General features: G+C 32.0%; 1 protein-coding gene across 5 annotated transcripts in view; it reads right to left on the bottom strand.

The window, feature by feature from the left end:
• LOC126885642 (mitochondrial Rho GTPase) overlaps positions 1-13,388 on the bottom strand; it is a 59,372-nt gene extending 45,984 nt beyond the window's left edge. For 2 of the 5 annotated variants that reach the window (XM_050652295.1, XM_050652297.1), the window contains exons 1-2: positions 12,776-13,125; positions 3,602-3,834 (exon numbers count right to left, since the gene is read on the bottom strand). In XM_050652295.1, coding sequence (XP_050508252.1) covers positions 3,602-3,834; positions 12,776-12,971 — 429 coding nt within the window. In that variant the 5' untranslated portion in view covers positions 12,972-13,125. The other 3 variants (XM_050652294.1, XM_050652293.1, XM_050652296.1) reach the window with 3 other exon arrangements.
• Between the last annotated feature and the right edge of the window lie 713 nt (positions 13,389-14,101).

The following is a 14,101-nucleotide window of genomic DNA, read 5'->3' as shown; positions in this document are numbered from 1 at the left end:
ACCTAATGGCACGTTTTCACTGAAGCTCTATGCTCCACATAAGGGTTCAAGAACATTATATTATTATTATTAAAATTAAAGCTTAAATGGATAAAACAACAGTGATCGATTATCAAACTAGTTATGGATTTTATTAGAAACAACAGCCAGGTGATTTCAAACAATTAAGAGAGCAATTTTGAGAATAACAATAAGAATCCATCGAGGGTCAGTAGAACCAATGATAATAATAATATAAATAAACTGGAAAAATTTCTGTTCTGGATTATAACAGAGTAAACTAAAACCTAATCAAAATAAGGCTTAAACATCAACACAAGAAATTGGATTGAATTTAGTAACTAGTGCTTATTTGCCCCAACAAAAGACGCCTGAAGAATAAACTGAAGAACTGGACTCCCAATCTGGACAAAAAGATATGAGAAGAAAAAGAAGACCTTATTTACCCGAAGTTATTGTTTTTTAAATTCTAGAATTGTAAAATGATGCAAAAAGTATACCCTACTGTCCAAAAATTAATCTACAATACATATAGAAAGAAGTTCTAAACAACAGTTAAAGAAACAAAATCAAGTAAAATCCATAAACAGCGACGCACAAGCCCTTTTAGGAGTCCGTGTATGGAGAAGAGCAGCCACAGACAAGCAAGGGTGGAGACAGGGTTGGCAGGTTTAAACCAACATGCTTAATACCTTGGTTTAAACCAAGTGGTTTTTTTCTTTAAAAAACCAGTTAGTTTAAATCTGGTTTTTTATTTTTATTTTTTTACTGAGCCTCCAAACTGGTGTTTTTATTTGAAGTTTTTACTACAGCTGCCGCAAATGAAGAAAATTAAGATAAATAATTTCTATTTTTTTTTTACTTTTGAACCTAGTTATTTTGAATATTATAACGTTTGATGATATTTTTTTGTTATATGTATTAATTTTTTGTGTGTGTAAATAAAAATAAAAGTTGTCTTAACCATTTTTTTCATTGTTTATTAGTTAAGTTTATAAAATAATTTATTCATTTTTAAAGTTTTTAGACTAATTATACTTTGTATCACAAAAACCTGGTTTAAACCAAATAAACCTGGTTTAAACCAAGAAACCTGTTTTTTTTTGTTTTTTCGAAAAAAACCTTGGTTTTTTCGAACTCTGCAAAAAATAAAGGAGGCCAAGGCCACGGTTATTAGACTTTATTACGGTTGTCTTGTCCGACGGTGGTGGGGAGACTTATATTTTTGACTTTACGTCACAAGAGTTTACATTCCCATATTTTTAAATGATTTTCGATCATTGAATGTGTGTTATTGTGTATATATGTGTATTATTTGTGTTATTATGAAATAATAAGACAAATAGTACACATTTTATCTTATACCGGGTGGTGAATCGTAAAAAAGGGCCATAGGAAACTCAATGTAAATTCTGAATTGTTGAATTCCTGCTTCCTTAATTATTTTACATCAAAAGTCATGAGAGAATACTTGTAGAGAATTAAAATCTGTATTAAAATCAAAAGTTAAAATTGTTCTACGATTTAAATGCATTCCAAAATTTTGAAAAATAAGATACATTTGCCACAATAGGTATGCGTGTAAAAGTAAGGCCACACGTTACTATTTAACTGACAGTGCTCACACCATTGACTGAATAAAAAAATCTTTATTATTAATCCTTTTTCCACAACTGAGGGTATCTTATCAACTGTATTGTTTTTAAACAATAGATGATAAAATAAAAATATTGACAGTTCAAAAATGTGAACATTATTGCATTGTGTGTGGCCTAAGTTTGGGCTGAAAACTAAAATGTATTGCATTTTTACAAAATTTTGGAATATGTTTAATTACGTAGACCAATTTTAACAGTTATTTCCAATACAGATTACAATCCTCTACAAATAGTTTCTAATGTCTTTTGATGTACAATAATTATTAGGGAAGCTGGAATTCAACAGTTCAGTATTTTACATTGAGTTAATGCAAAATTTTGACGCATGTCAAAATTCTCAATGTGTTTTAATTGTATTCATTTTTTTCGAATCCTGAGAAAACTAATAAATATTTTTGAAAAATTTAAACTCAGAATGAAAGACTACATAGGGCTGAAAGTACCTGAAAACTTCTATAATGTTTATTTTAATAAGTTACAGGGCTGAAAATAAAAGAGAAGTGTGATATTTAATTTCAAATATTTCATTCAATAGAATCTGCTTGTTTATTCTAAGGGGCTTTCCGCCCTCGGTAATAATGTAATCTTGCATCCTGCGTTTAAATTTTTCTAAAATACTTGGTTTTCTCAGGATTCGAAAAAAATCATATTACGATTCAAATGACAGTAAACTCTCGTGACGTAATCTCACCCTTAATTTTCATTGGTTAGTCGATTTAGGCAACCGTAGTAATGTCTAAGAACCGTGGGCCAAGGCTCAATTTGGGCTATAGTGCCGTAGAAGAAGAAGAAGAAAATCCATAGAGAAATTCATTTTTTGTGGGAATGTTAATTAGTTCGTGAAAAAATTGTACCCTCCATTAATATAGGCAAAATGTACACTTAACCTAAGGGTTTATAAAAAATAGACATGTTTTGTAAAAGTATGAACGATGCATGTGAATTTTGTTAAATTGTTAAATTATATCCCATCTAAAAAAAACAAAACAATGAGGTTTTTGGTGGAGGAGGGAGGTGGAAGGAGGTGGAGGGTTAAAATTGCGCTGAGTCTTATTTTTTAATCGCATAGAACGTAAAAAATATTAAAAAATGGAATTCTGGAAGTGAGGAAATTTTACCTACCTTAACGGGGGTTATTGCCTAATTTAACCGCTGATATTCAATCTGTACTCAGAACTCAGAGCACATTTTTGAAAAGCCTCTAAAAGATATTGATGAAGACATCTCAATAAATGGAGCCAAGATCAGTAACCTGCGGTACGCAGATGATACAATAGTGTTTTCCAATACCATAGAAGGGTTGTAAAACAAAACAAATGAACAAGGGCTGAACAAAATAACAGAAACAAGTAGAGCATATATGGACTAGATATAAACACCAACAAAACCAAGCTAATGATCATCAGCAAGTAAAACATAACTGGAGCAAATCTGTATGTGAACCAAATGAGAATTGAATGTGTCTCACAATACAATTACTTAAGAACTATAATCAATGAGTCGTGGGACAATACTCCGTGGGAGATGTCGCATTGGAAAGGCAAAAGTGCATTCTTGACTATGAGTTGTATTTAAGAGCCATGACCTCACCCTAAAAACAGAAATAAGGCTCCTTAAACGTTACGTGTACTCAGTGCTTCTATACGGAGTAGAAACGTGGACATTGAAGACAGAAACTTTATCGAAACTTCAGGCTTTTGAGCTATGGTTGTACAGAAGGATTCTGAAGATACCATGGCCAGACGAAGTCATGAATTTTTAAGCAGTTTTGTAAATTACTTTGTAAGCAATAAACTTTATAGATAATGCAATCATTAAGTTATAAATACAAAATAGATGGCAAGCATATTAGCTATAATTAAATCATAAAACATTACATAAAATCAAAATAATCTTCAAAATATTCAACTAAAAATAATAGAAAAACATTCATAAAAACTTACATCGATTGTGGAATACTCTACTAGGTCTATTTTATTTCCCACTAACACTACTGGGCAAGTGCCATCGGGGTGATTTTGTCTAATAAGAGGCATCCAATACGAGGTGATCCTTTCAATAGAGTCATCATCATCCACTGAGTACACAATGCATACTACACTGGCTTTTCTGATCTGCTCATCCAAGTCATCCTCAGTTTGTTCGGCTGATGAGTAATCCACAATGTTGGTAGGGACTTAAAGAAGCAAGAAAGTATTTAATTTTATTTACAAATAATCACATTGTTGATAAATATTGCATTAAGCGATGGACTCAACCTTTACTTTATGGAAATTCATTTTATTTAAGAGCATACGCGTAAAATTCCGGGCCGAAATGCATTCTATTTTTTTCGAATCCTGAAAAAACTAATAAATATTTTAAAAAAATTGAAACTCAGAATGAAAGATTACATTATTAACGAGATCCGAAAGTCCCTTAGACCATACAAAAAGTTTGTTTTGAATGAGATATTTGAAATTAAAAATCACACTCAATTTTCTCTTCTTTTTCGCCCCTGTAACTTATTAAAATAAACATTATAGAAGTTTTCAGGGACTTTCGGCCCTCAGTAATAATGTAATCTTTAATTCTGCGTTTAAATTTTTCAAAAATAAATACTTGTTAGTTCTCTCAGGATTCTAAAAAGATGAATGTATTTAAAAAGCATTGGCCCGAAATTTTGCCTCTATTTTCTTAATAATAAAACACTGAAAACTGTTGCCTTTCTTTGCATTGAAAACTGGTGCACAGTGCCTTTCGCAAGCGATGAATTTTTACTGTGCATCTACACTTCTGATACAGTCTTTACCTGAATAACTTGAGATGTTTGTCTCAAGTTGGTCATTTAAAGTTATATATCCGTATTTGATAATTTATTAATTTACGTAGATTCTAATAAAGATAGCATAAGACCTTTATTTTAATATGGAGAATTTAAAATTGGTCATTAAAAGAATGATTATGATCTAGCTAGAAGATTAAGTTCGTACATAAAATCTGTTTTTCTACTAGTGAAAGCCCTATTGTGTTCTGCTATATGTTTGTTAACTCTTTCACTGCCAGAGTGTCTTGTATGGTTTTTTACGTTCAGGCTAAGTGGTATACTGCCCTGCTTAGTAAAAACGTCCGATCTACAATTTTCGTTTTTTGTGATAAGGTTATTAGGACGTTTATTCTAAGCACAACGGCTATTAGTTGTAGAAAGGACAAACAAATTTACGCTTTTGTACGATTTGAGTTGGCAGAAAAGGGCTTTCTGACTAAGCAATAAGATGCTAAATGTCTAATAGTAGTGGATTTATAACTTTATCACGAAAAAATGAAAATTGTAGACCTGACGTTTTTACTAAGCAGGGCAATATATTGCAGATGGGAAAAAATTTTCATTCTTTGGACCAAGCTGCGCAGAAGTGGATTTCCAGGGATAATGTTATGAAAGAAATGTATGTCACCCATATTAAGAAATTCATCGAAATGTGGCTCTGGCATGAAAATGAAACAAAATTGCTCTGTCATATTGACTGAGCTGGTCTGTGGAAAAGCTACTTTCTGGGTCATATTGACTGAGACGGCAGCGAACAAGTTAAAGGTTCTACCAGTTTGATCAAAGTAAGTTTTTGGCCGTCACCACATGTAAGTGCTTTTTCTTTTGTCTCTTGTTGTCCTTAATATATTCGCTTAACCCGTAGTCTCCCCACTGTACTTTTAAGTACAACCAAATTCTGGTACCCTTATATCCCAAGCATTGAAGTAGATCTAATTTGAGAATTTTCTGTTTATCTATTAGTTGTTATCAGCTGATGTTTAACCTTTAACTACACGCGCTGGCGTACTTTATACGCCAGATATAAGAATTCTACTGGAAATATATTTAAAAATTTAATTTTTGACCTTGCTTATTTTTCTCACCTATCACTGGAACGTGTTTTACAATTTGGTTTTAGTTTCGTTATAATCGGCGTTCTGGAAAGATCGTAATTTACATTTTATTATTTGTTGTTTCCGGTGGTGGACAATATACCCCAGGATTATATTACTATAAGTCGTAATATAAGTACATATTTTAATTGTTTTTTAGTCATTATGGCAAAAAATATATTTTTCTTTGTAAACAATACTTTTTCTCCTGTAAAAAATCACATTTAAAAAATTTTTTATTAGTAATTTTATTTATCATGGAATCCAGATATTCCATGATTCCAGTTATAAATCCCAATTGGCTTACTGAAAAGGAACTCCAAGTATTCACTGATGCCGAATAAGGTTTATAACAAACAACTAAGTGTATTTTTTCAAAAAAAATTAAACAAATCCGCTGTTTTTAAGTGTATTTTCTTGTGACGTACAAAGTATGCCACGCGTGTAGTTATGTTATAACTTGATGCGCGGGTAGAGAGAGAGAGAGAGAATATATGTTTATTGTCTAAGAAAAAATCTTGTTGACAAACACTGTTTAAGAGTTTTAAATAAATAAATTAAATTAAAATATGACTAAATATAAAATATAACACATAACACATTTACATTATATAACAACTACAAAATATGTAGTATTGTCAAAAATAAAAAACAAACAAACTACAAGCTGTAAAACTAAATCACAAACAATAATGACAAACAAATTGACAAAAAAAAATATACACAAGATCACAAATACATCAGCTCCAATGGTCCTCAAAAATTCTGTCAGATCATAATAGGCCCTCTTAGCGAGCAGTCTATCTAATGAATTTCTAAACTTTCTAATAGTTTCCAAATTTTTTATTTCACTAGGTAGTTTATTAAAAATTTTGATGCCGTTAAAAATAAATGAGTCTTTGACTAGTGTGCTTCTAGGTGTAATCAAAGCTAAATTGCTAGCAAATCGTCCAGATCGATTATTATTTTCATATAGATGTTTATTCTTAAAAATAATGCTTGCCGTTTCCAAAATGAAAAGAGATACAAGTGTAAGGATACTGTGTTTAATAAATAAAGGTTTACACGTTTCTCTAGAATTTACCTGGCACAACAGGCGTACTGCCTTTTTTTGAAGCAAAAACACACTACTGAAAAGCTCCTGACTACACGCTCCCCAAAACTGAATTGCGAATCTAAGATGTGACTCTACTAGTGCAAAGTACACAGTTCTTGCTTGGGCAAAACCAAGCTCCCTTCTAGTCGACCGTATTGCATAGCATCCAGATGCAAGTTTTGAATTCAAGGCTTCGATATGCGATTTAAATTTAAGGTCAGGATCAATATTCAGGCCAAGAAACCTGACGGACAGTTGAGGTTCAAGTTCCAGATGTAATTCAGGCATAACATGTTTAAAACACAGAAGCTTGGTTTTAGAAGTGTTTAATGTCAAAAAGTTCGCCGTGCACCAATTTCCAATCATTAAGAGTTCCCTACCTACAGATTGGCGTAAGACATTCAAATCTTTAGCATGCCATATAAGAGTGGTATCATCTGCATAAAGGGTGAAATGAGCAGATACATCAAGGTAGGCTAAATCGTTTATATATACCAAAAACAGAACTGGTCCCAATACCGAGCCTTGGGGCACTCCCCAAGTTACATTCATCAAGTCAGAGTCACAGTCTGTTCTAACAAACTGACTCCTACCCGACAAATATGACTCCATCCAACTCAGTGACTTATCTTTAATTCCGTAGTGTTTAAGCTTCTGCAGCAGCAAACCATGATTGACACAGTCAAAAGCCTTCGTCAAATCACAGAACACTGCCGCAACCATCTCGCCTAAATTAATATTATTGTAAGCTATCTCTAAAAAACTGAAAATCGCGTCGGTCGTGCCAGTGTTACCACGGAAACCAAACTGTTTCGGACTTAGTAGTTGGTTAACCTCTAAAAATTGTATTAATCTTGCTTTAACAATTTTCTCTATTATTTTTGCCAACGTAGGTATCAGAGAAATTGGCCTGTAATTGGAAGGGTTTATGTGATCTCCACCCTTGTGCAATGGAATTACAACATTTATCTTCAGGAAATCGTGCCAGCATTAAAACTATCATTAATTAAAATAGATAAAACATCCAAAGCAGAGTATGGTAGATTATTGAAAACTCTTATAGAGATGTCATCATAACCCGAAGAGTTTTTGTTTCTGATTGATTTAAATATCTCTTTTAATTCCTCAACATTAGTATCATAAATTATGAAGGGACACATAACTTCTGTTTTCTTCAGATATAACAAAGGATCTGTACCATGTCTCAACTGTGCTGTTAAAGTTTCGGCTATGCTACAGTAAAATTCATTACAGTCATTTGGAAGTGGAGTGTGATGACTATTACCTGATCTGTGTTTACCCCTTAATTCATTTATTATAGACCAAGTTTCCCTAGTTACATTTGAGGAGTTTTCTATTCTATGCTTGTAGCAGTTTTCTTTTGCAGTTTTAATAACATTTCTGTATATCTTTTTATACTGATTATAATAGGTAACAAACCTACCATCTTGGTAATATTTTTTGATATAATGGAGCGATCTCATGGTTTTGCAGGAATTTTTAATGCCATTTGTAATCCAAGGTTTTCTATTTTTAATTTTAATCTTTTGTTTAGGAAAAGACCTTTCAAAAAATTCACATATTGTATTATGAAATGATTTAAATGGCTCAGGCGATTGTGATAGGAGAGAATACCAGTCAAGACTCTCGCACTTTAATCTAAATTTACCAAAGTTAGATTTACTATACAGGCGACCAATTTTAAATTTATTTACACTATCTTTACCTTTACTAAATTTCTTAATTTTGATAGAAGCAACAACTGCCTTATGGTCTGACAGATTGGGGTCAAATACAATACATTGAACATAATCCTTCTCAAAGTTAGAACAGAAATAATCTATTACAGTTTGAGACAATTTAGTGACACGTGTTGCTTCATTAACATGCATTTTTAAATTAAAACAAGTGAGTAAGTTTTTTATTTTCTTTACTTCATTGCAATCATAGTTCAGAAAGTCAATATTAAAATCACCCGTCAGGATTATTTGACTAAACTTTGGAATTAGTTAGTAGTTAGTAGTTAGTAGTTAAAGGTTAATACTTCAAATGTCATTCAAACGATTTTGTTTTAAATACACAATAAGATTTGTAGGTACTCTAAAGCAGGGGTCACCAATTATATTTCCTGAGGGTCCGTTTCGGAAACTTATGACACTTCTGGGGTTCGGAGTTAACACTACCTGTCTGGTTGTTCCAATTCGGTAAACAAATCAGAAGGATGCAGTGCGAAATTTTTAGGCAGAAATTGTTTTTAACAGTTTTTTAATAAATCCAAAACATCACCTTTTTTGCTCCCGAAAATATGTTTTTTATCATTTTTGGGTCATCTTAAACATTTTTCTGTCATTTTTCTCAAAACTTGATAGATTTCAAGTTTTAAGCGATTTATAAACTGAAAAATGCGAAAATAAGTATTTTCGAAGCTTGAAAGTTTATGTGTACATTATTATTTTTGCGGTTGTCAAGTGCCTAAATTGAAGTTTAAACATTCAATTTCAAGATTCTGATGAGTTATCGAGGTTTATTTCAATTTCGACCGTTTGTTTTTATTGGCGTATTTAATTAGCACATTGGCAATAATTAATTGAATAAATAAAAAGAATGTGTGTGTACTTTGTACGCACGTAAGAAGATATTCTTCTATTATATAATAGGCAATTTAAACGAAGTAAATGTACTTAAAAGGTTATTTGTATTTTATTTAAGAATCAAACTAACTTTCTTATCTACCACTTTCAAAAAATTTTTATTAAAACAACCAAAAATAAAAAAAAAATATGAATCGCCCAGGAATTGAACCAGCGTCATTCCAATCTCAGTGCTAACGCATTACCCACTACTCCAGCGAGGCCCTAGAAATTAATATGTAAGTTTCGGATTTAATTACACAACACGGCGACATATAGTGTAAAAATGTTATGCTTACATAATATTTTATGATTTTACTACAGAGAAACACAAATCCAAAAACACAAGAATTATAATAAATAATACATTTCCTAAAAACACTAATATATTCTTTTAATGACTTATTTGCACGGTTACAGATAAATACATACCTATCTTGAAAGATTAGCAATGATCTACGATCTACATACTGTCAGAACTACATACTGTCAGTGTGCGCAGACGCGCGGATCTATGTACAATTTTATCCTCAATCAATTCGCCGCTAAAGAAGAATATCTCCAATAAATCATTAAGAAAAAAATATGTTAATAATAAATTATAAAATTTTAATAAATGTGAAGTATTTGTTGGGCATTTATTGCATAAGTACATATAATATGTATAATAAGTGCGACAGAGATGCACCATAAATTGCGATGTGTGGCTACTTAAAAGTCGAGTGGACTCGCATAATTAACAATTAAAAAACAATGGTCTATATTGAAGTAGGTAAGTCCCGATTACTCGTTAGAATCTTTAAATTGAATTTATAAACTTCAATTTAGGCACTTGGCAACCTGAAAACTAGTAATTTACATATGAGTTTTCAAACCTCGAAAATGCGTAGGTATTTTCACATTTTTCAGATTTTAAATCGCTTATAACTCGAAAACTATCAACTTTTGAAAAAAATGACAAGAGACCTTACTTTAAATATACCTACAATTTTCGGGGCTAAAAGGTAATTTTGAATTTGTATAAAAAATTGTTTTGCCCGGCATCCCGGGCTTCTGATTTGTTTAAGGGGACATTTTTGAACAGGAATCCACAAAAAAACCGCATCAGAAAATTTGTCATTCTTTACAAAACTAAATTATTGGGTATAATATCACAAGAGAGTGAGAATAACTTGAAAATAATGCGACAGTTTTTTGAAAATTTGTTGTCTGGCAATAGACACAAGAGCCCGCAGGGCTCGAGTGGCTATTGCCCAATGACAACAAATTTGAGTAAAAATGAAGCATTATTTTCTTATTTATTCTTACTGTCGTGTGACATCCGTAAGATTATTTTTTCATACGTATATTATGGATATTTTCTTAAATGTGACAGTTGTCAAAACTAGGAAACTGGTTGCCATTAAACAGAAACAATCTACTTAAAAAAATTCTATCGGTAATTTTCTACAGTAGATAATTCTCAGTATAATTTTAATCTGATTGGACAGAATTAAACACGTGATCAAATATCTTACTATACGATTGGAAGTTAAAATCATCAAAAAATAATCAGTGAGAAAAATGACATTTTTTATTATGTACAACCTGTCTGAAGTTTGGAATGAGTTTGGTGCAACTGATTCTCATTGGAGAGTTGAGATATTCATTTGTTAGCTGAGATCTGTACCGATTTTTAATAAAGTTCATTCTTGATAAGCAGTTTCGCACACATAAGTTGAGTCAAACATAATATACAATTTCATGGCCAAACATTTTCAAAATTGCCAAATGCTATATGTATTCTGAATTTAATGACGGTCCACACAAAAGTAGCTCACCGTCCGGATGGGGACCACAGTCCTCTAATTGGTGACCCCTGCTCTAAAGGATCGTTGGAAATAAACAATGATTTTAGCTTATTGTTAAAAGTTATGACCAATAAAATAAGGTAAATTTAAAAGTACAGTTGGTAACTGGAAAAAAAAACTAAACGTGGTGGGAGACTAAGGGTTAGGTTGTTGATTTTCCTATATAGGCTGCTGTTATTCCTTTCTTTTTTATGTGTTAGGCCATTGTCTATTTGAATGCTATGCTCGAACAACGTTGTAAACGCCAAATCACATTTTGTTGACAAATTGAAAAAACACTTTATAATTGATTATTTTGAAAAAAAAATATTTATGAGCGTAATATGATAGACTATAGGATGCATAACATTAACATCAACAAAAATAACCTTAGGTTATACAAATCAAGCATTTATGAACTTATATGCTATATTTTAATAAAACGTGTTAAATCCCCGTCGGTTAAAACGTTGTTGTGTGGAAGTAAGGAGTAAACGTAAAATTAAGAAACGTTTTTCCCTCTATTAATTTGGGTAATCACTGAATTGGTTATACTAACATCCATTTTAGCTCGAAATGACAAATTACACGATTGAAAATGTTGATTTACAAAACACATGCAGAAAATTTGATGCGAAAGATGAGCCACTTTAACACATACAACGTTGTTACACCGAAAGTTAAAGGTTGACTAATTTTCAAACTACCAAAACAGGCAAGTTAAGTCTTATAATATTCCCCACAGTCAGCAGTACATTATTGTGCACATTTAGAATGTTGTTCCATGGAAAACCCATATATGAAAGTATTGGCGGTTACAACGTTCTTCCAGCATAGCATTCATTTATTGGTTTAGCTGATATTTTGTCTGTATACGTAATAGAGCAGAAGGTACAGGGTTTTTTCTCTGGTGATAATTTCAGGGCATCCTTATGCAGGTTTTGGTTTAAAATTTTGTTTATTATTTGTTTGTTGTTTCGACATGGGAATTTCTGTTAATCTCATCCTACACAATATAAACTGGCAGCCTACCATAGCATGTTCCATAGATTAAGAGAAATTCCCACGTCAACAAATAACAGAAGTAGGATTGAATATCATTAAACAAATAGCAGTAAACAATGGATACAATGAACAAATAAACAAAGTTTTCAGTACCTTCTGCTCTATTATATATACACGCAAAATATCAGCTAAATAACTAAGCACATAAAAAAGAAAGGAATAACACCAGCTTTCAGAACAAACAACAACTTAAGCAAATATATTAAGAACAATAAGAGCCAAAAGAAAAAGCACTTAAGTACACAGCGGTGTATAACAATTTACATGTGATGACTGCCCAAAAACTTACATTGGTCAAACTGGTAGAACATTTAACAGATGTGTAGCAGAACACAAAAAGGCATACAATAATAGAAAACAGATTCTATGATGATAGAAAACAGACTAACTTGAGACAAATAGCTTCTCCCTCCTCAAGTTATTCAGTTAAAGACTATAAAGTGTAGACACAGTAAAAAACATCATTTAAAAAAGACGCTCTGCCGAACCAGCTGTATGACATTAATTTGTTATAAATTTTATGGAAGTATTGAAAACAATAGTTTTCAATGTTTTATTGTTAGAATATTGCATTATTTAAACATGGGCTGTAAGTACCTTGCTCTGGAGTAACATCAGCTGGTATGGTGATCTCCTCCGCCTTTGAGGGTACATTTTCGGGAAATTCTTCACTTACCAACGACAAAATCAGCGACGTCTTGCCCACACCACTATCACCCACTAACAAAATACGAACTGTGCGTTTTTGGGAAGTTTTCACTACCATTTTCTCAGGTACAGGTCTAGAAAACATCGTCACATTTTAGGTTAAGGCTTATCAATCAGTAACGTAAACACAAGCTGATTGATCGCAATCGTAATCACGAATTGAACTCCAGAACTCCAGATAAAAATAAATATTACGTGAAAGTGCTATCCTGACTGCGGTCATAGGTGTGAACTGTAAAAATGAATTGCCTACCTGTTTTATTGAATGACTTAGCGTGAACTTTCCCAGGAGAATACCGTTAGATTTGTAATTGTTTTTAAATACATTGCACTATGATTAAAATCTTCATTTAAATATTAATTTTTGCTGTTTTATTTCAGATTCTTTCACTTTTTACAGAATGTCAAAAAGAACGGCACGCGTGCGTGCCAAAAAATTGCACGTGACGTTTGACGCACTTCATTGACAAAATTCGGGAATTAATTAACGAAATAAACAAAAATTATCGTCAAATTCCACACTACGCTCTTTAGTTTGTTGAATATGGAACAGTTTATTACCCCCTGCTTAGATATTCATATATAGTTCAGCACTACATTGGGCTCCCGCGCAGATTGTAATATTAAATTCTAGTCCCAAAATAGATAACTTAAAATAGACACAAGTGTACAAGAAATGTTTATTCCCTTTTATTGAATAAAAACAAAATTACGTATATACAAACATAATGCATCTTAATATAGATTATCCATTTATTTCAAATTAATTAATTTGAGTTCTTTTCGTGCGATCCTTTTAAATATCCCTCTATTTTTATTGACATCAAATGTCACAACAAACCACCATGAAGTCTACGACGTTGTCGGAAATTCTGTTCCTTTCATTAGATATCCGCTGTGTCTAGGTACACGCTAACGTGTACGCAATTAAAAAAGTTAGGTGCACGCTTAAACGTCATCAAGTAGTGAGGTCATTATTTAGCGTGTACTGTGACTGGGTTTTTTGGTACACGCTAATTTGAGCCACGTGTATGCTGTGGTATTAAGTATCTGTAAATATCGCGAGTGTCAGAGTGTGATTAAAATTTGTCTAATCGCGTTATGTTTACACTTTAATATTGATTTGTAAAGAGTTTCCTTATTTTTACTTGTTTAGTGTTTTTTTTTTAAATTAACTATGGAGTGTGTACAATTATTAAGTTCTTTTAATGAGTT

Source organism: Diabrotica virgifera, chromosome 5 (genome assembly GCF_917563875.1).
Source record: "Diabrotica virgifera virgifera chromosome 5, PGI_DIABVI_V3a".
Taxonomy (NCBI): domain Eukaryota; kingdom Metazoa; phylum Arthropoda; class Insecta; order Coleoptera; family Chrysomelidae; genus Diabrotica; species Diabrotica virgifera.
This window is presented reverse-complemented; position numbering and strand designations above follow the sequence as displayed.